This window comes from Ranitomeya imitator, chromosome 6 (genome assembly GCF_032444005.1).
Source record: "Ranitomeya imitator isolate aRanImi1 chromosome 6, aRanImi1.pri, whole genome shotgun sequence".
Lineage (NCBI taxonomy): Eukaryota > Metazoa > Chordata > Amphibia > Anura > Dendrobatidae > Ranitomeya > Ranitomeya imitator.
The window spans coordinates 290,178,090-290,199,199 of NC_091287.1; the positions used below are offsets into that span (position 1 = coordinate 290,178,090).

The 21,110-nt window shown below is 41.6% G+C and overlaps 1 protein-coding gene across 4 annotated transcripts in view; it reads right to left on the reverse strand.

Moving 5' to 3' along the window:
* LOC138642469 (MARVEL domain-containing protein 3-like) overlaps positions 1 to 21,110 on the reverse strand; it is an 85,647-nt gene that overhangs the window by 41,210 nt on the left and 23,327 nt on the right. For 2 of the 4 annotated variants that reach the window (XM_069730643.1, XM_069730644.1), the window contains 2 exons: positions 17,043 to 17,276; positions 12,357 to 12,532 (listed from right to left, as the gene is read on the reverse strand). In XM_069730643.1, the coding sequence (XP_069586744.1) occupies positions 12,357 to 12,532; positions 17,043 to 17,182 (316 nt within the window). In that variant the 5' untranslated portion in view covers positions 17,183 to 17,276. Of the gene's footprint in view, positions 1 to 12,356; positions 12,533 to 17,042; positions 17,280 to 21,110 lie in introns of all 4 variants that reach the window. The other 2 variants (XM_069730641.1, XM_069730642.1) reach the window with 1 other exon arrangement.

The window sequence follows — 21,110 nt, forward strand, 5'->3', positions numbered from 1 at the left end:
ACAAAACACATCACATTTCTGTCCGTTTTGTGGACATGTTTTGGCAAGAAATGTGCTTCACCACTAGTGGAACTTCTGACAGAAAACATTTGAAGGTAATTTGTCCCCAGGTTTTATCCTCCTAATCCGAGAGCATCATAATGTAGAGACAGAGACCCTGATTCCAGTGATATGTCGCTTACTGTGGTGCTTGATAAACTCACTGTTTTCTCATCAGGAGCTTATCACTAGAGAACTAGTAAACCTCCTTCCTCGTGAGTACGGTGATTATGCACAGTCTAGACAGAAAGCTGCTAAATGTGGTGTGGGCAGGGTGATACAGAGCTCAGCATTCACAGAATTGCTAAAGCTGCGGGAGATAAAACCGTGATTTTATGAAAATGGAAACAAGCAGCCCAATAAGTAATACATCGTTGGAATCACAGTCTCGGCCCCTACATCATGCTGCTCCCAGATGAGATAGCGAAAACCGGGTGAAAGATTTGATATAATGCTACCCGTGCCACTCTCTCCCATGCCAGTCTATATAGTGATTTGAACACATTTGGCACTTTTATACTGAACCAGTGAGTGCCACCACTTTCTTCAGTTTTCATTAATCTATGGGGCTGTGCACGTCTGTGTTTTCAGGCCATGTGTCCGTGTCACCCTTGTCATCCACACATACACATGTCCGTTTAATGTGCTGGACATATTGTCAATTACATCCTTGTGTCATCCGTGTGACAAGTACTGGAATAGAATGCAGAATAGAAATTACAGATTTTTACTTATTAGAGATGTGCATAGATATCCATGAGATATATCATTTGTGCCTTGTATGTGTAGCTTACTGAAAATGGGTTAACTTAATAAATCAATAAAAATGACGTGGGGTCAACCTGGTAACCAGCAAAGGTAAAGCAGACAGCTGTGAGCGGATATTGACAGCCTGGGAAGGTCCATTGTTATTGTGCCCTTCCCAGCCTAAAAATACCAGACCACAACCGTACCAGCAGTGGCGTATCACATGAGATTCTCCAATTCTGGCGCTTCGCCTTTGCTCTTCCCAATTGCCCTGGTGCGGTAGCAATCGGGGAAACGGGGTTGGGGTTGATCTCAGCTGTGAATTGTCCAAAAACACAGCTGGATTCAAGCCCTGGTGTTGGTAAAAGAGGGGTGTCTATTACCCAGTAATAATAATAAAAGAAAAAGAAAAATCACACACAAAAATGGTGAGTATTTATTTAAATAAAGTGAGTTTTTTGTGTGTGTTTTTATTACCGGGTTAGCAATGGGGGGGTCCTCTCATTTGCCTGCTGTTCAATAGCATTTACATGTTTTAATATTGACTAATTAAATTTTGGATTTTATCCCACAGAGCTGGAACATTCTAAGGTTTTTTCATTGCTGTTCACGTCTCATACGGATGGAGTTCTGTGCGCCTGCCACAGTTGTCGGGTGAGCTGGCTTTATATCTCACGGATTTCTATTTGTCCATCTATATCTTTGCACATCTTTAACACCTAAAAGTCTGTAATTTTTTTCTCATTCTATTCCGCTATGTGTCACACGGATATCACATAGATGGTCAACAGAAAAAACACTCGGATAGAAAAAACAAACCATATCAACCATACGTTTTTTTTAAGCAGATGTGTGAAGGGGGCCTAAAGGAACTTGCGTATTTTAACTTGTTTTTCTTAGGGACTTCTGACATAAAGTACAAACATATTGTAGATAATATTAATCTCTTCCGGGAGATCTTTTTAAAAAAAGTAAGTCTAACAGAGAATGATGAAAATTAAAATGTATCATAGGTAAAATAAATCTACTTTCCAATTAAAGCAGTGGGTGAGGACCTTGATTCCGAAACGACTTTATAAATGCCATGTCCAGAACTCATTGTTCCAGAAGTGCATAGTTTTCCCAATAGAGGGATTTAAAATTCCCCTTAATGTTCTTTTGTTTCAGAAAGGCTTTCTATAAAGTAAAATAATAAAATCAATTAACTTTACCATAACAATGGAAAGCATAGTTAATGCTTCAGACTTGAAGAACAAAGAAGACTGTGGAAGAGCAGATGGAAATTCGAGATTACGGACAACAATGTGTATGTGTTTTATTAACCCTGATGAAACCTTCCTCATTTTATCACCACTTACATATAATTCTGTCTCTCTAGTTTTCAATGTTTACCGCAATTAGAGGGCGAAACAATGACGCTACATTTGAGCCCTATTGTTTTGAATAGTGGTTAATAACTTGTAAAATGTGTGGTCCCATATTGAAGCAATAAGATAAATGTGTTTTGCATTGTTTGCACAATGGTCTGGATTCAGTTGCCTTCAGTGGATTTTCTGCGGTATGTCTACAACACCAGCACAACTCCTGCAACTCTACATTTATTAATTCTGAGAAAAAAAGAATGAAGACCAAACATTTCAATCTTGTTGAATTTAACAGTCATGCCCAGACCCTTTTACTATATATGCCTGATTATTTCTGCAATAACAGTTTATTATATTTTTGAAAGCAAAGCTCTTCAATTTCCTTTTGTTTTTTTGTTTTTTTTTTAAGAAAAAGAAGATTATAAAATAATTGTCAATGGAAATGCAGATCCATGTACATTCAGCATTAATTCGTGGATATTAAAAGTAGAGTTTTTATTTCCTTGCCTCAGCTATATTTGGGTCCACTCACAAAAGGCCTCAAGCCCACCCTTCACTTGACAGGTGAAAAATATGTTTAACCAGATGGCCCAAGTATCTGCCCAGATTCTACCTGGTAACTTATGCCTCAGGATTTAATACGGCCGTCTGCCGGCATCTCTATCCGCTGAACCACTGGAGATCCAGTTGCTAATTATCCATTTGCTATTTGGCCTATCCTATCACTCTGCAGGGGCTTCTATATAAGCCTCACTGCATCCTCTGTTCCCTGCTGGTGATATCTTACAACTACCCAAGTTGGTGGTAATGGAGTAGTCCTTATTTGTGACAGTCAGTTGGTGTTTACTCTAGGAGATATCCACATAGTTTTGATAGTGTGTATATTTCCCTATTCTCTCCAATTTGGTTGGTCACTCCTACTGTTCCCTCGTTTTCTACTTTGTTGTTTCATGAGCGTTTTTGTATGATTGGTTTGTGCTATGCTGTTCTCGTCAGTTCTATACCTCCCTGGGTGGGGTAAGAATTAGTTCACTGTGCATTCAGGAGCATAGTAAGGTTGGAGACCCAGGCCTCTCTACCTTGAAGAGTACCCCTGGGACAGGGATAGTTAGGGTTCCAGCTCCATGGACAGTTGCAGGTCCCTCCCCATTAATTCAAACTGACACATTGCAACAGTAACAATACCAGTCTTACACATACCTGTGTTTGCAACAAGGGAGAACTATCCAGATAATACGTACAAAAAATATCCTTGTTTTCTCCTATATTGGGGGGTTGGTCTATCAAAAAGAGCATCAGCATCAAATTGTTCGTGAATCTCACAGAAAATGGTTAAACTCTAAAAAAATTATGTATATGGCAAGTTGAAGGCAATATTGTGGGGAAAACAATGCCTGAGGGGCATAGGTTTAACTTTCTCTATCGTATTTAATAACTCATGTTGACTGCCACGTAACCCTATATGAGAATATGTCTTCACCATTCATTACATTTCCTGATCCTCTGTTACAGACATTGCACGCTCACATACATTGATTAACCATAACATTAACTGCACCTTCCAAATATTGTATCGTCCCCCTTGAACAGCAAAAGACTCATTCCACACAGGTTTGATTATTTTCAGATCTAAGGAATTTGGAAGACAAGTCATCAACTTGAACTCTGTCGTTATTGTCAAGCCATTCTTTAGTAAATTTTGCAGTGTGGCAGGGACTATCGTCCTGCACTGGAAATTCCATTGTAAAAAAAGGACACTTTGCCCAATTGTTCTGTTTCCAAAACATCAATATTAGAAACAGATGTAATATCTATTATATATACCTCCTATTGACAGAAAAATTGTTATTCATTTCGTCTTGCAGTAGCTATAATGTGGCTGTTAGGTTGCAGCAGCAAGGACTGTAAGGCAATAATCCCTGACTAGATGCCTCTAATATGTTTTCCCTACTCCAACAGCTAAAGAATAGAATCTATTTAAACTAGCATTGAAAGGACTTTTGCTTGTACATGGCAGCACCAACTGTAAAACAATGAAACCTGCCTAAATGCCTCTAATACACTATTCCTACTCCAGTAGCTAACCCTACACGAATTGCAGCTAAGAGTGGTATTATTATAGAATTGAATCTATTTGAATAAGCCCTAAAAAGGACTGATGGTGGGGCGTGGCCTGAACGTCCATGTGAGCGGACGGGTGATAGAGCGCTCCCGCTGCTAACGCTGACATTATCCTTATAAGCCGCAGCTGAGCGGCGATTCAAGGCGCTTACCGGCTGCAGGAGAGTCCCGGGAGTGCGGCGGTGTATAGAGGCGGCCCCGAGGTCAATGAGTATGACCAGGAGAAGGCAAAGAGATGCATGAGCCGGCGAGGCTGGGATTAGCCAAGATGGCGCCGACGCCAGAGAGAAGGCGGAGAAGGACAACGCGGCATGCCAGAAGAGAATGGCGGCAGCGGCAAAGCTCCAGCAGTTTGCTAGAGTGGAGGCCGCAGGGAACTCAGGAAAAGCAGAGGAGGACGCCGGAGCAGACACAGACACAGAAGGAGAGGAGGAAAGCCCAACAGAGGAGCAGGAGGTACAACAGGGGAGCAGGGATGGTGACATGGCGGTGGTAGTAGGGGGATCTGAAGATAAGGAGTCAGGAGCAGAGCCCACCCTTAGAGATGTCTTTGCATTGGTATCATCATGCAAGCAATCCCTGACCCAGCAGATACAGGAGGTCAAGGGGGATACAGCCCAGATAAATGCAGCCCTGCAGAAGATTGACAAACGTGTGGGGGCTGTGGAGGAAAGAGTGAGCACGGCAGAAGACCATATAGTGCAGCTGCAGAAAGCGGAGAGGAAGTTTACTCAAGCAATATCGGAGCTGGCTGCAAAAAATGAGGATCTGGAGAATAGGTCCAGAAGAAATAACATTCGTATAGTGGGTGTCCCTGAAAAAACTGAGGGGAGGAATCCCACGGAGTATATTGAAAGCTGGCTCCTTGAGACTTTTGGTGATGCAGCACTGACAAAAGTATTTGCGGTAGAAAGAGCCCACAGGGTCCCACCGAAACCACCTGTCCCTGGAGCAAGTCCCCGTACCATGCTTGCCAAAATCCTAAACTACAGAGATAGAGACACTATCCTGAGGAAGGCTAGAGACATGACGGATCTGACAATTGGAGGTCAAAGAGTTGCTATTTACCCTGACTATTCCGCCCTGGTACAGAAACAGCGGATGATGTTCACGGGTATCAAGAGACGGCTGAGAGAACTGGGAGTGCAATACTCCATGATGTTTCCGGCACGACTGAGAGTGGTAGCATAGGATAAGATTCATTTTTTCCAGACGCCGGAGGACGCTACCCAGTGGATAGATCTTAACGCTAAAAAGCTTAAAGGGAAAGGAGATTGAAAATGTGGGGTGGGTTAGTCGGGAGGTATTTTAATTCTTGCAAAAAGGAGAAAAAGAGTTTGACTGACAGTACATTGATAATTGAAATGTGCAGGTTGGAGGGTGGAGCTGGGTATTATTCAGGGAATGCACTGGGAGTGCTGATACGGCGGAGAAGTACGAGGGAGGAAGGGTGTGCAGAGTACTAAAAGTTTATTTAGTTTCCTGTAGTTGTAATGTAATACAGGTTGAATTATATTGTTCTTCTAAGACTTGCGCCGAATTCTGTTATAAATGGTAGCGGGAGGCGGAAGGAGAAGGTTGTGTTAACAAGAGTGTTCGCAATGGGTGATGGTGCCCCACTCTTGAAAAGAGGCAGAATGTATAGTATTGGGGGGTGTGGGGGAGGGGGGGAGGTGGGGGAAGGGTGGGGAGGGAAGTTAGACAGCTCAGAACCAGAAGTAACGACATAATTAAAGATGATGAGTCATATAATAGGGGACCGCTTTAAGATATTAAGTTGGAATGTGAGAGGTCTGGCGGATAAGTCAAGAAGAGCTGCGAGCTTGCAGTATGCGAAGGATCAGCGGGCTTCTATGATATGCTTGTTAGAGACGCACTTGATACAGGAGAAAGTGGATGTACTGAATAGACGATGGATACAGAAGGGGTATCACTCTACCTTTTCGACGTACTCAAGAGGGGTGTCAGTATTGGTGCCGATGGGAGTGCAGTATGAAGAGGTGAAAGTATGCGTGGATGCTGAGGGTCAGTATGTGGTGATACAATGTATATTGTATGGAGTGAGATTGTGTGTTGCGGCAATGTATATTCCACCTCCATATTCAAGTAAGAAGATCAGGGAGGTGTTGGAGAAGGTGGAACGATGGGAACCACTACCACTCTTAATTATTGGGGATTTGAACAATATCTGTGACGACTTTTGGGATAAAAATAAGAACACCCAGAACAGGTCGGAGGGGCACACTACAACATTTGGTACCTATGTGCGTGAAATAGGCATGATTGATTTATGAAGAGTTAGACATGTTGGGGAGAGAGGGTACTCGTGCTACTCGCCGGCTCATGCTACGCTATCCAGAATTGATATGGCGCTGGGTAACCGCCTGTTGGATACAATGGTGGGAGAGGTGCGTTATCTGTCGAGGGCCCTTTCGGATCACAGTCCAATTGAGGTGGAGGTTAGGTTGTTGGGGACACGGACCGCAAGTGGGAGAGAATGGAAGATCCATCCTAACTGGTTACAGAGCATTGACTTGGAGGGTATAGGGAAGGAGGTGACAGAATTCTTTGCTTTAAATGATGGGAGTGCAGATGCTTTAACTGTTTGGGATGCAATGAAAGCGTACCTGAGAGGGTTATTATTTAGAGACATTAGTAGGTGTAAGAGGAGGACAAGGGAGGCGGAGAGGGTGGCGATGGAGGAGCTGAAAGCCGCAGAGGATGAGATGGTAGTGCTGGGGACTTCCGAAGCAGAGAAAAAGTTGAGAACAGCGCAAAATTGTATGGAAAAGATTCTGCTGGGAAAAGCTGAAAGGAAGCGGGAGTTTCAGAGGGTGACTTATTTTCAGGAGGGAGAAACAGTGGGTCACATGCTATCGGTGGTAGTCGCGGCTCAGCGTAGTACCTCGTATGTGCACTCGTTGGTTTCAGATGGGGGGAGCAGGGTATCTGAAACACCTGAAGTTATAAAGGTCTTTGCGGACTTCTACGCGGACTTATATTCCTCGAGGGTCAATGAGTCAGCCGGAGATACGGAGACTTTCCTTGAGAGTCTGGGTCTTCCGAAATTGAGTGAGGAGGATAGGGTGAGCCTAGATGCCCCTATCACCGAGGAGGAACTGAGTCGGGCGCTGAAGTCTATGGCCAACGGGAAGGCACCTGGGGTTGATGGGTTACCAGCTGAAATCTATAAAAGTTTGGAGGAAGTGCTGATTCCTAGATTAAAGTTAGTACTGGAGGAGGCTGGACGCCAAGGGTATCTCCCAGCATCTATGAGGGAGGCCACTATAGTGGTTATTCCGAAGGAGGATAAGGATCTGGGGAAGCCTGAGTCATATCGGCCAATCTCTCTGTTAACCATCGATGTCAAGCTCTTGGCCAAGGTGTTAGCTTCCCGTCTGTCCAGTGTCATTACTAATCTTGTACATCCGGATCAGTCTGGTTTTATGCCTGACAGATCTACAGCGGTTAATCTGCGGAGGTTGCATATGAACCTGCAGCTGAAGTCTGACAACTGTGGCCGAAGGGTTATTGCGTCCTTGGATGCCCATAAGGCGTTTGACAGTGTGGAGTGGGGATATCTTTGGCGGGTGTTGAAGTGTATGGGTATTGGTCCGCAATTTGTGGCGTGGACTCAACTGTTATATTCACTACCAACAGCTAGAATTAGAGTGAATGGGGAACTCTCTCAGCCTATAAAGTTGGCCAGAGGTACGAGGCAGGGTTGCCCACTGTCGCCCCTTCTGTTTGCCTTAGCTGTGGAGCCACTGGCCGCCAAGATACGACAATCGGATGAGGTCCCTGGGTTCAGATATGGGAGTGTTGAGGAGAAGATCGCGCTATATGCAGATGACAGCTTACTGTTCCTGGCGGACCCGGATGAAGCTTTGAATGGGGCTATCGAGATCATTGGGAAATTTGGAGACTCGTCGGGATTGAGGATAAATTGGGATAAATCGGTCCTCTTTGAGGTGGATGGGGTGGAGGAGAGCAGAAGTGAGCCATTGGGAGAGGGGCGGCTTAAGGTGGCATCCCTTTTCAAATACCTGGGAATATGGATCTCGATGCCAGTTACAGAGTTTTTGTATAGGAATTTGACACCTCTCATGGGCGCCCTTAAAGCAAAAGTGGATGCGTGGAATAAATTGCACCTATCGGTGGTGGGTAGGGTTAATCTCATTAAAATGGTTCTGATGCCCAAATTACTTTACGTCCTACATAATGCGCCAGTTTGGATTCCACGTGGGAAATTCCGGCAGATTAGTGCTCTTTTTAGAAGTCTGATATGGGGGAGGCGGTACCCACGTATTCGCCTGGAGACGCTTCAGCGACCCAAGGAAGATGGAGGATTGGCTTTACCCAATCCGGAGTTATATTTTCTTGCAGCCCAGAGCCAGCATTTGAAGGGCTGGGCGCGGGAGGCGTCTGCCAGTGCGGTACAGCAATTGATGGAGAGGGTGACGGACCGACGACCGGTGGTGCAGTGTCTGGAGGATGGCTCCTTGAAAGTATTGGGGAAATTATACCCAACTATGCTTTTGATACATAAATTATGGACCAGACTGCGACAGATTCGGGGGGTTACGGGGCTGACTAAATTTACACCGATATGGCTTAATAATAATTTGGTTGAGTTTGCGGCCCTTGGAGTGCTGGCGGAGTGGCAGGCCAAAGGAATCCACTTGGTGGCTCAGATAGTTCAACAACGAGGATTAAAGTCCTTTTCGCAGCTGCAAGGGGAGTTTGGATTGAGACCGACTGGGGAGTATCAATATGCTCAGATGAAACATGCTTTTAAAGCTCAAAACAAGGGCGGTGGTATTGAGATCCAGGAGGACATAGTTCTTGAATACGCATGTGGGGAAGGATCCACAAGGGGAGTCATTACCACCCTTTATAAGGACCTTCTACATGCATATTTGCTAGACTTCCCCCTAAAAGCGAGAGCGAAATGGGAAAGAGATTTAGGCCCAATGGAGGATGAAACCTGGGAGTCGGTGTTGGAGTGGGTTCCACGAGTGTCACTGAGCGAGCCGTATAGACTATCGCAGCTGTACATCTTGCACAGAGTCTATAAATCACCGGAAGTGTTGTGCAGAGCGGGGTTGCGGGCTGACTCTGAATGCCAGAGATGTAGGACTGAGAATGCAGGAATATATCACATGATGTGGACATGTCCAAGACTGGTTGCTTTCTGGTTGGTGGTAATGAGCCGTGTGGAAGGGGCGTATAAATGCAGAGTGCCGAGAGATCCGATGGTGTGCCTACTGGGATATGTGGAGGAAATTAGAGTGGATAACATCTGGAAGATAGCAATAGCTAGGCTATTATATATGGCAAGGAAGGTAATAGCAAGGAACTGGATCAAGGAGGAACCGCCTACAAGGGGGGAATTTCTGAAATATGTTAAACATGGTCTCAATTTGGAAAAGGGGGTCTACAAAAGACGTGGGAAAATAGAAACGTTTGACAAAATGTGGTCTCCGTGGCTCGAGCTAGGATGAGTAGTTATGGGAAATGGCAGGATGAGGGCCTCTGAAAGGAAGAGAGTGCCAAAGGAACAAGCGGACATAAGTGAGTCAAATGGCTCAAAGAACCATCAATACTGGTAACAAAAGTATAAATGGCTATGAGCTGTCAGGGGAGGGGGAGGTTTGGGTTTTGTTGAGATTGTTGGGGATTTGGAAAATGTAAAAATTTTGTAAAATAATGGAAAAATGCATAAATTGTATTGTTCATAGTCGACTTTAATAAAAACCTATTTAAAAAAAAAAAAAAGGACTGATGGTTTAATGATGCACCAGCAGGTACTGTAACGCCATAACACACTGTCCCTTCTGCAGTAGAAACTCTCCTTACACTATTTCCAGGTACAATACGCTGAACATGGCGTCACTCGGTATTAAAGAGACCCATGCGGCTGGCCAATCACAGTAATGCCAGTCTCCAACTTAGCTATGGCGTTAGCGTGATTGGTAGGCAATCCCCACATGTTTAGCAGCTGAAAATCAGCCACAAAACATGCGGGGAGGTGGAATCGAGCATGGTGCCTGGGTACTAAGCATCTCGAGCACCAGGATGATCGATTGAGTGCCGAGCACACTCACCCATCACTTAATATAACCCATTTTTACCAACCAACCTCATATGCATTTAATTTCCAGTTTACAATCAGCAACTTCTAAATATTTTGTTGGGCTGATTCTATCCTATCTCCATACTCTTTATTGTACTCAAATGCATTCTTACTTAGACAATAGGACTAACTGCTGCTCACCTGTCAGCATTCAGTTAAGGTATCGTCACATTTAGCGACGCTGCAGCGATCTAGACAACGATCCCGATCGCTGCAGCGTCGCTGTGTGGTCGCTGGAGAGCTGTCACACAGACAGCTCTCCAGCGACCAACTATGTGAAGTCCCCTGGTAACCAGGGTAAACATCGGGTTACTAAGCGCAGGGCCGCGCTTAGTAACCTGATGTTTACCCTGGTTACCAGCGTAAACGTAAAAAAAAACAAACACTACATACTTACATTCCGGTGTCTGTCCCCCGTCGCTGTGCTTCTCTGCACTGACTGTGAGCGCCAGCCGGAAAGCACAGCGGTGACGTCACCGATGTGCTCTGCTTTCCGGTCGGCGCTTACACAGTGCAGAGAAGCACAGCGTCGGGGGACAGACACCGGAATATAAGTATGTAGTGTTTTTTTTTTTTTAACGTTTACGCTGATAACCAGGGTAAACATCGGGTTACTAAGCGCGGCCCTGCACTTAGTAACCCGATGTTTACCCTGGTTACCAGTGAAGACATCGCTGAATCGGCGTCACACAAGCCGATTCAGCGATGTCTGCGGGAGTCCAGCGACGAAATAAAGTTCTGGACTTTCTGCTCCGACCAACGATGTCACAGCAGGATCCTGATCGCTGCTGCTTGTCAAACTGAACGATATCGCTAGCCAGGATGCTGCAACGTCACGGATCGCTAGCGATATCGTTGAGTGTGAAGGTACCTTTACTGCTACAGGCTTTGCATTCAGTCCTTCTGTTTGGCTTGTGTTGTTTTCTCACAATTGCTGATCTCCAAAGAAATTCAGGGCAGCATTTTTGCTTCTGTTCACCCCAATACTTCACTCACTGTTTGCAAAATTAGGCGACTTATATTGTGTGTCTTGTGCTAACAGTCTGGTACTGCCTGAATGCTCTCATTCAACTTCAGCAATATCAGTGTATTAGCCACTTTAAACACTATTCACATTGGAAACCATGAATTTTCCATGACTCTATGGGATCAAAAGGACTGTATTGACTTTACAAAGTGGTCCAACAGATTTCCATTGAGGTCATGTGATTTTGAAGATAAGAATACGTTACACTATTTTTGCTTTCAAAAGTGATGGAAAACCCCAACTGACCTCTCAACAAAATGCCCTTGCTTAATTGTGAAAATAGCATAATATAAAATGTTCTACTAAATGTAGCAACCAGATGAATTTCATTGAAATTATTAATTTAAAAAACCCATTAGTTCCTATCACAGTAAAAATACCATATCAGTTAATGACTGATCTGAAATTTTGAGAGACCACAATGTTCAATGATGGATGTGTTTGGTTAGCCAATACCACAGTCATGTCTGAAGACGATGACTTAGTCCGATTTCATGCATGAAACAATCACTGTCCGAGTATAATTCCTGGACCGCCTGCAGTACTCTAACATAAACCCAACACCCTAATCATGTATATGCTTATGAGGCTGTTGAGTTAGCATCAGTACACCCTCAGCCAATTTGGACATCATGGGCTGTACTTAGACCGTGAATGCTGGACTTGTGAAACTGGCCTTACGTTTAGGGTAAGGGGTAAGTCTTTTAAATGTGCAATTTACTATCGTGTTAGTAAAATAACTTCAAAAGTTGATCTTGCTTAAACTGAGGACTTTTACATTGGTGCACTATCACTTTATGACAATTTACTTAAGAGGACCACAATGGAGTTGTATATACCTAGAGTCTCACAATCATTCACAAATAATACCACGGGTACAACCTTGTGCATCAAAATAGTTGCTTTTAAAATAATGACATACCTCTTCTTGAACAAAGATTGGAGCACTTTTCTGAGAAGCTCCGCTTCTGTGAGGGCCGCCTATGACTAGGAGGACTGTACTGTTGAAAAGATCCTTTACTTTGTCTTGAAGGATATTCAGACATGATGATGGGCGGATGTGAATGTTGACTTCTTACTGGTCCCTGTGAAGACAATCTGCAGAAAACAAAGTATTGTAAAATGTTTAGCTACTACTTGGGATCGTGAGAAGTTCTTCCACTACTTTCATATATCTACCGCTTCCACAACAACTGGCTTCATAGCAAAAGCAGTACTAAAGCACAATACCTTCTTTTGGTGAGATTCACTTTACTCTTAGCTTCCTTTCCTCCTTTCATATGGTGGTAGCCTTCTCAACCCTCTCTTTTAAATGGAATCTGTCATTAGGCTTCTGTTGCCCATATGAGAGCTGCATGATGTAGGTGCAGAGATTCTAGAGTTGTATCACTTACTGGGCTGCTTGCTGCAGTTTTGATAAAATCACTGTTTTACCTGTTGCAGATCAACCAGTTCTCTGGATGCTGAGCTCTGTTTTAACCCAGTCCACATTGCTTATTGACAGCTTGCTGTGTACACTGCAGAGACGAGGTGCTCCTGAATACAAGGACTACATGGAAGCTGGTTTATTTGAGTGATAATCTCCCACTGATAAAACAGTGATTTTATCAAAACTATGGCACACAGCCCACTAAGTGACATCACTGGAATCAGGGCCTCTATATATTATACTGCTCTCAGTTTAGGTGTCAAAAACTTAGTGACAGATTCCTTTTAATACATCCTGTCATATAGTGCAAATATCCTCTAACTTGTGTATTAGAAATGGTATATTTGTGTGGACAATTATAGGAGTCAAATTCTTAACCCCTTCACGACATGTGCCGTAATAGTACAGCGCATGTCGTGTCGCTCCCTCTGATGTGTGCTCCGGCTCTGAGCCCACTTCTTTCCCGGCACATGTCAGCTGTTTTGAACAGCTGACATGTGCCCAGATGAACTGCGGGTGGAATCGCGATACACTCACGGCAATTAACCCGTTAAATGCCGTTGTCATACTCTGACAGTGGCATTTAACATGCACTTCAGGCAATTGCGCCGGAAATCCATCACAGGTCACCAATGGGTTGGCATTTTGTTACACCACTTCTGGCTTTTATAACAGCTTGCAGTCTCTGTGGCATGGACTTAATGAGTGCCAAACAGTACTCTTCATCAATCTGGCTCCATCTTTCTCTGATTGCTGTTGCCAGATCAGCTTTGTAGATTGGCGCCTTGTCATGGACCATTTTCTTCAACTTCCACCAAAGATTTTCAATTGGATTGAGATCCGGACTATTTGCAGGCCATGACATTGACCTTATGTGTCTTTTTTCAAGGAATGTTTTCACAGTTTTTGCTCTATGGCAGGATGCATTATCATCTTGAAAATTATTTCATCATCCGCAAACATCCTTTCAATTGATGGGATAAGAAAAGTGTCCAAAATATCAATATAAACTGGTGCATTTATTGAAGATGTAATGACAGCCATCTCCCCAGTGCCTTTACCTGACATGCAGCCCCATATCATCAATGACTGTGGAAATTTGCATGTTCTCTTCAGGCAGTCATCTTTATAAATCTCATTGGAACGGCACCAAGCAAAAGTTCCAGCATCATCACCTTGTCCAATGCAGATTCGTGATACATCACTGACTATGACTTTCATCCAGTCATCCACAGTCCACGATTGAGTTTCCTTAGCACATTGTAACCTTGTCTTATTCTGTTTAGGTGTTAACGATGGCTTTCGCTTAGCTTTTCCTTTAGGTGGTTTCTTACAGTTCGGTCACAGACATTGACTCCAGTTTCCACCCATTCGTTCCTCATTTGTTTTGTTGTGCATTTCCTGTTTTGGAGACATATTGCTTTAAGTTTCTGGTCTTGACGCTTTGATGTCTTCCTTGGTCTACCAGTATGTTTGCCTTTAACAGCCTTCCCATGTGGTTTGTATTTGATCCAGATTTTAGACACAACTGACTGTGAACAACCAACATCTTTTGCAACATTGCGTGATGATTTTCCCTCTTTTAAGAGTTTGATAATCCTCTCTTTTGTTTCAATTGACATCTCTCGTGTTGGAGCCATGATTCATGTCAGTCCACTTGGTGCAACAGCTCTCCAAGGTGTGATCACTCCTTTTTAGATACAGACTAATGATTAGATCTAATTTGATGCAGGTGTTAGTTTTGGGAATTAAAATTTACAGGGTGATTCCATAATTTTTTCCCTCATAATTGAGTGACTCCATAAATTTTCCCATATGCTTGGTTTAAAAAATTAACTATTACTGACTGCCACATTTTTTTATCTTGATTTCTTTTAGTGTTTATTAAAGCAGGAAGTTGCCATTTGAAATGACTTTAGTTTTGTGCCATGTCTGTGATCTGCTTTTTTTCTACAAAATTATTCCCCCACCATGACCTTGGAATTTTCCATTTTTCCGTGTTCGTTTTTCGCTCCCCTCCTTCCCAGAGCCATAACTTTTTATTTTTCCGTCAATATGGCCGTGTGAGGGCTTATTTTTTGTGAAACAAGTTGTACTTTTGAACGACATCGTTGGTTTTAGCATGTTGTATACTAGAAAACGGGAAAAAAATTCCAAGTGCGGTGAAATTGCAAAAAAAGTGCAATCCCACACTTGTTTTTTGTTTGGCTTTTTTGCTAGGTTCACTAAATGTGGTGAAAAAAATTCCAAAGTTTGCTAAAAAAAAAAAAAAAAAAAAAAAAATTGCTCCATTTTTCATGACCAGCGGTCGGTTGAAGGCTTATTTTTTGTGTGCCAAGCTAGCGTTTTTAATGATACCATTTTGGTGCAGATACGTTCTTTTGATCACCCTTTATTGCATTTTAATGCAGTGTCGTGGCCACCAAAAAAACGTAATTCTGGCGTTTCAAATTTTTTTCTCGCTACGCCGTTTAGCGATCAGGTTAATTTTCTTTTTTAGTTGATAGATCGGGCGATTCTGAACGCGGCGATACCAAATATGTGTAGGTTTGATTTTTTTAATTGATTTATTTTGAATGGGGCGAAAGTGGGGTGATTTAAACTTTTATATATTTTTTATTTTTTTCACTCTTGCCATGCTTCAATAGCCTCCATAGGAGGCTAGAAGCTGGCACAACTCGATCGCCTCTGCTACATAGCAGCGATCATCAGATCGCTGCTATGTAGCTGAATTGTAGGTGTGCTATGAGCGCCGATTACAGGGTGGCGCTCACAGCTAGCCGGGATCAGTAACGATAGAGGTCTCAAGGACCTCTATGGTTATCATTCTGATGTATCGCTGACCCAAGATTGCCTTGCGCAGGCGTGTAATACGGAGGACATAGAATGAACTTAAATCCAATATTGCGGCCAGCATGCAGCCAGCGGGTAAGGAAAGGGTGAATCAAACACCCGAAAACTCCGCCCATATGACCAAAAACTGGTCCCGCCAAATTCAGGTGACAGGTTCCCTTTAAACAACTGAATGAACATCCTCCAAGGACGGTGATTACATAATTTTTGCCAGGGGTTGCAGCAAGTCAGTAATTCTGCTACATACAGGCGTTCTGATCATTGCCGATCGGGTTTTAGCAGCTTCTAGTCTCCCATAGAGACTATTAAAGCATGCCAAAAGTAAAAAAAAGTTTTAAAAATATTAAAAAAATAAAAAAATATGAAAGTTCAAGTCATCCCCCCTTTCACCACATTCAAAATAAAACAATAAAAAAAAAAATCAAACATATTTTTTATCGCCACATTCATAATCGCCCGATCTATCAATATAAAAAATAATTAACCTGATCACTAAACAGCGTAGTGAGAAAAAAGTCAAAATGACAGAATTACATTTTTTTGGTTGCCGCAACATTGAATTAAAATGCAATAACGGGCGATCAAAAGATCATATCGACACCAAAATAGTATAATTAAAAATGTCAGATTGGCACGCAAAAATTAAGCCCTCACTCAACTCGAGATCTGGAAATATGGAAGCGCTATGGGTTTCGGATAATGACGCAAATTTTTCTTTTTTTTAAACAAACTTTGGATTTTTTTCACCACTTAAAAAAAAAACCTAGACATGTTTGGCGTCTATAAACTCATAATGATCTGGAGAATCATAATGACAGGTTAGTTATAGCATTTGGTGGACATGGTAAAAAAAAAAATCCAAAAACCTGTTGTGGAATTGGACTTTTTTTTTGCAATTTCACAGCACTTGGAATTTTTTCCCGATTTCGAGTACGCAATATGGTAAAACCAATGGTGTCGTTCAAAAGTACAACTCGTCCCGCAAAAAACAAGCCCTCACATGTCTATATTGACGGAAAAATAAAAAAAAGATATAGCTCTGGGAAGAAGGGAAGCGAAAAACAGAAACGGAAATGGCCTGCGGCGCGAAGGGGTTAATACAATACAGGATTAATCAAGCTCAAGCACCACTCATGATTTCACAGAAGCCAAGGATTTTGTGTTTGTTTTTTTTAAGAACAAGCACAAATTTACATATCCTACAAACTTTATTCTAACATCGTGTTTAATAAAATATATGATCCACATAGAAACATATTAAAGCAAAATCCTGTCCATGGCCATAAATACCACATCCTATTAATCCAATGACTCTAAACTCTGTACCTGTCTTGTGATCTCCTGTCTCTCCTTTCTCCATGCCGTTGGCCATTGGAGCTGGACCGTTCTCTTCTTTGTCCGTCATTGTATGATCTTTGAGAAGGTGGGTTCCTATCACTAGTTACATGTCTTTGAGAGTGAGACATTGTCGTTCACAGGAATGCACAGGACCAGCTCACAGAACAGCAGTCACAGTCCTTTCAGCGCTGAGTTGAGAATGACATATCTTATGAGATACATCTGCTGAACAACAATTAGCAAAAACATAAATTAATACCATGTGTATGGCTTTGTTTCACGTCACATGGTTCTTGTAATATATTTCTTTTTTTCATTAGCGCCATCCACATAGTTACAATAAAACTATTTCATATTTATATGACCAAGACGACCTATATATTTATGTGATACGTATTCCTTATAGAAATACACCATAACATAAGTAATATAATGTTACTATCCGTGGTTATTCAAATTAAAGGTTTAATTTTATTAATATATATATACGAGGGGCGATCCAAAAGTAATGATAATCGGTTATTTCTATTGCACACAGAAATTAAAATAAAATGTTTTCTTCTCTCTTAGGTACCCACTAGTCCAGGAAAAAAAAATTACTTAAATAGACCACGATTCCCGGGAGCTACATTCATTTGAATATAAACTGCCGAGGAGTGAACATCAAAATGGAAAAAAACGAGCTCAGAGCGGTCATCAAATACCTCTGCTTGAAAAAAGTGACTACCAAAGACATACACAGCGACTTGGTGGAAACATTGGGGGACTCTTCTCCTCCATATTCCACAGTTGCACGCTGGGCCAAGGAATTTAAGCTGGGAAGAACATCGACGGAAAATAACCATCATGAAGGACGCCCATCCACGTCCCTCAATGAAGAAAACGTGAAAAAAGTTGAAGAAGTTGTATTGGCAGATCGAAGAGAGGGTCAAGATCAAGAATTTTTTTCGAAGGGAATTCTGAGGTTAGAAAAGAGATGGACTAAATGTATAGACTTGTTAGGAGACTATGTAGAAAAATACATTTATTTTTTTACTATATTCATTGTGTTTTGTATTGATTATCATTACTTTTGGATCGCCCCTCGTATATAGAATAAAATATATTAAAATTAGTGAGAAGCTGTGCACCAAAGAAAGTTCAAGGAAAAAAACAAATGGGGAGTCGGTATAATAATACTAGTGTTGTGTCCTCCAGAATTACATATGTAATACATAGCAAAAAAAAGAAACTTTCAGCATATAAATACGGGTAATAAATACAGTTATATGAAAACGTTTGGGCACCCCTATTAATCTTAATGTTTTATAAAAATTGTTTTTTTGCAACAGCCATTTCAGTTTCATATATCTAATAACTGTTGGACACAGTAATGTTTCTGCCTTGAAATGAGGTTTATTGTACTAACAGAAAATGTGCAATCTGCATTCAAACAAAATTTGACAGGTGCATAAGTATGGGCACCCCACCAGAAAAGTGACATTAATATTTAGTAGATCCTCCTTTTGCAAAAATAACAGCCTCTAGTCGCTTCCTGCAGCTTTTAATGAGTTCCTGGATCCTGGATGAAGGTATTTTTGACCATTCCTCTTTTCAAAACAATTCCAGTTCAGTTAAGTTTGATGGTCGCCGAGCATGGACAGCCCTCTTCAAATGATCCCACAGATGTTCAATGATATTCAGGTCAGGGGACTGGGATAGCTATTCCAGAACAGTGTAATTGTTCCTCTGCATGAATGCCTGAGTAGATTTGGAGCGGTGTTTTGGATCATTGTCTTACTGAAAGATCCATCCGCTGCGTAACCTCAACTTTGTCACTGATTCATGAACATTATTGTCAAGAATCTGCTGATACTGAGAGGAATCCATGCGTCCCTCAACTTTAACAAGATTCCCGGTGATGGCATTGGCCACACAGCCCCAAAGCATGATGGAACCTCCACCGGATGTTACTGTGGGTAGCAAGTGTTTTTCTTGGAGTGCTTTGTTTTTTGGCCGCCATGCATAACGCCTTTTTGTATGACCAAACAACTCAATCTTGGTTTCATCAGTCCACAGGACCTTCTTCCAAAAAGAAGTTGGCTTCTCCAAATGTGCTTTTGCATACCTCAGCCGACACTATTTGTGGCATGCTTGCAGAAACGGCTTGTTTTGCATCTCTCCCATACAGCTTCTCCTTGTGCAAAGTGCCTTGTATAGTTGACCGATGCACAGTGACACCATATGCAGCAAGTTGATGCTGCAGCTCTCTGGAGGTGGTCTGAGCATTGTCCTTGACTGATCTCACCATTCTTCTTCTCTGCCTTTCTGATGTTTTTCTTGGCCTGCCACTTCTGGCCTCAACAAGAACTGTACCTGTGTTCTTCCATTTCCTTACTATGTTCCTCACAGTGCAAATTGACAGGTTAAATCTCTGAGACAGCTTTTTGTATCCTTCCCCTGAACAACTATGTTGAATAATCTTTGTTTTCAGATCATTAGACAGTTGTTTGGAGGAGCCCATGATGCCCATGATGCCACTCTTCAGAGGAGATTCAAACAGGAGAACAACTTGCAAGTAGCCACTTTAAGTAGCTTTTCTCATCATTGCATACACCTGGCTATGAAGTTCAAAGCTCAATGAGATTAGAAAACCCAAAAAAGTGCTTTAGTAAGTCAGTAAAAAGTAGGTAGGCGTATTTAAAACAAGAAAATGATAAGGGTGCCCATACTTATGCACCTGTCAAATTTTGTTTGAATGCAGGTTGCACATTTTCTGTTAGTACAATAAACCTCATTTCAAGGCAGAAACATTACTGTGTCCAACAGTTATTAGATATATGAAACTGAAATAGCTGTTGCAAAAAAACCAATTTTTATAAAACATTAAGCTTAAGATTAATAGGGGTGCCCAAACTTTTTCATATAACTGTAGGTAATAGAACACAGATTAATAATTGGATATAGTGAAACAAATCTTAGCTGCTATTCAGTAATAAATATTCCATAAAGAGAACAACAAAGGCATAGAAAACCCCAAGACTCCGTCATACGTTTCGCTCAGTAGCTTTCTCAAGACTCCTTGGCAGATGTGTTTCACTATATAAAATGATTTATCCATGTTCTATTACTTATTTATTACGTGTATTTATATGCTGAAAACTTCTTTTTTGCTATGTACTATATATGTAGTTTTAGAGAATACATTATTATTGTTATTATTATTATTATTATACCCATTCCCCATACATTTTTTCCCATGAACTTTCTTTGGTGCACAGCTCCCCACTAATTTGAATATACATGTATGTATTAATGAAATTATACCTGTCATTAAAAATCTTATTGATATTGTGGTTATTCACTTCGTTTTTAGGTTATTTAGTATTCCCTATGTTACCGATTGCTTATTCCAACACATTTTCAGATAAATATGCTTATGTACATCAAAAATAAAAAGAAGTAATTTTTGAAATGGTCTTTTTTGAGTTGTTAACCCTCATTTATATATTTTTTTAAATAAAGAAAAACAATAAAATGCAAATCAAGAACCATCAGTGATTGTTTTGTATTAATATTTATCAGACAGAATATATGATCTATTGGAAACACGCTTCATTGATAAAATATACCGTAATTTAACTTTGTGGAAACAGATGCTCAAGAGTTTTGTGTCTCCATGATTACACACTACATGCAAGCTCTTGACTATAGTCTGGTCCTGCAGTTATTAGTTACATCTTACCCACCCTGCTGTAATATCTGTATCTAAAAAAGGGGCAGATAGATCACCTCTATGCCGTGTAATGATATAGTGGCACTAGGCAAGCTGGCAGCTGGTGTCGACTTTCAACAGATTACTTATATCCAGAAAAGAATTTAACATTCTCTTTAATTCCCATGGAGGGGATTTAATCTTTCTGTGGTCTGGGCGACTCTTGATCCAAGGATGATCAAAAAAGTACACTAAGTTCTGAGATCTGTACCTTAGTAGTTCTAAGATTCAAGTTCATATTTAGACTCTCCCACAAAGAAAAATCAAAAGGAACCAAATATTTAAGATCCTTAAGAAAAACG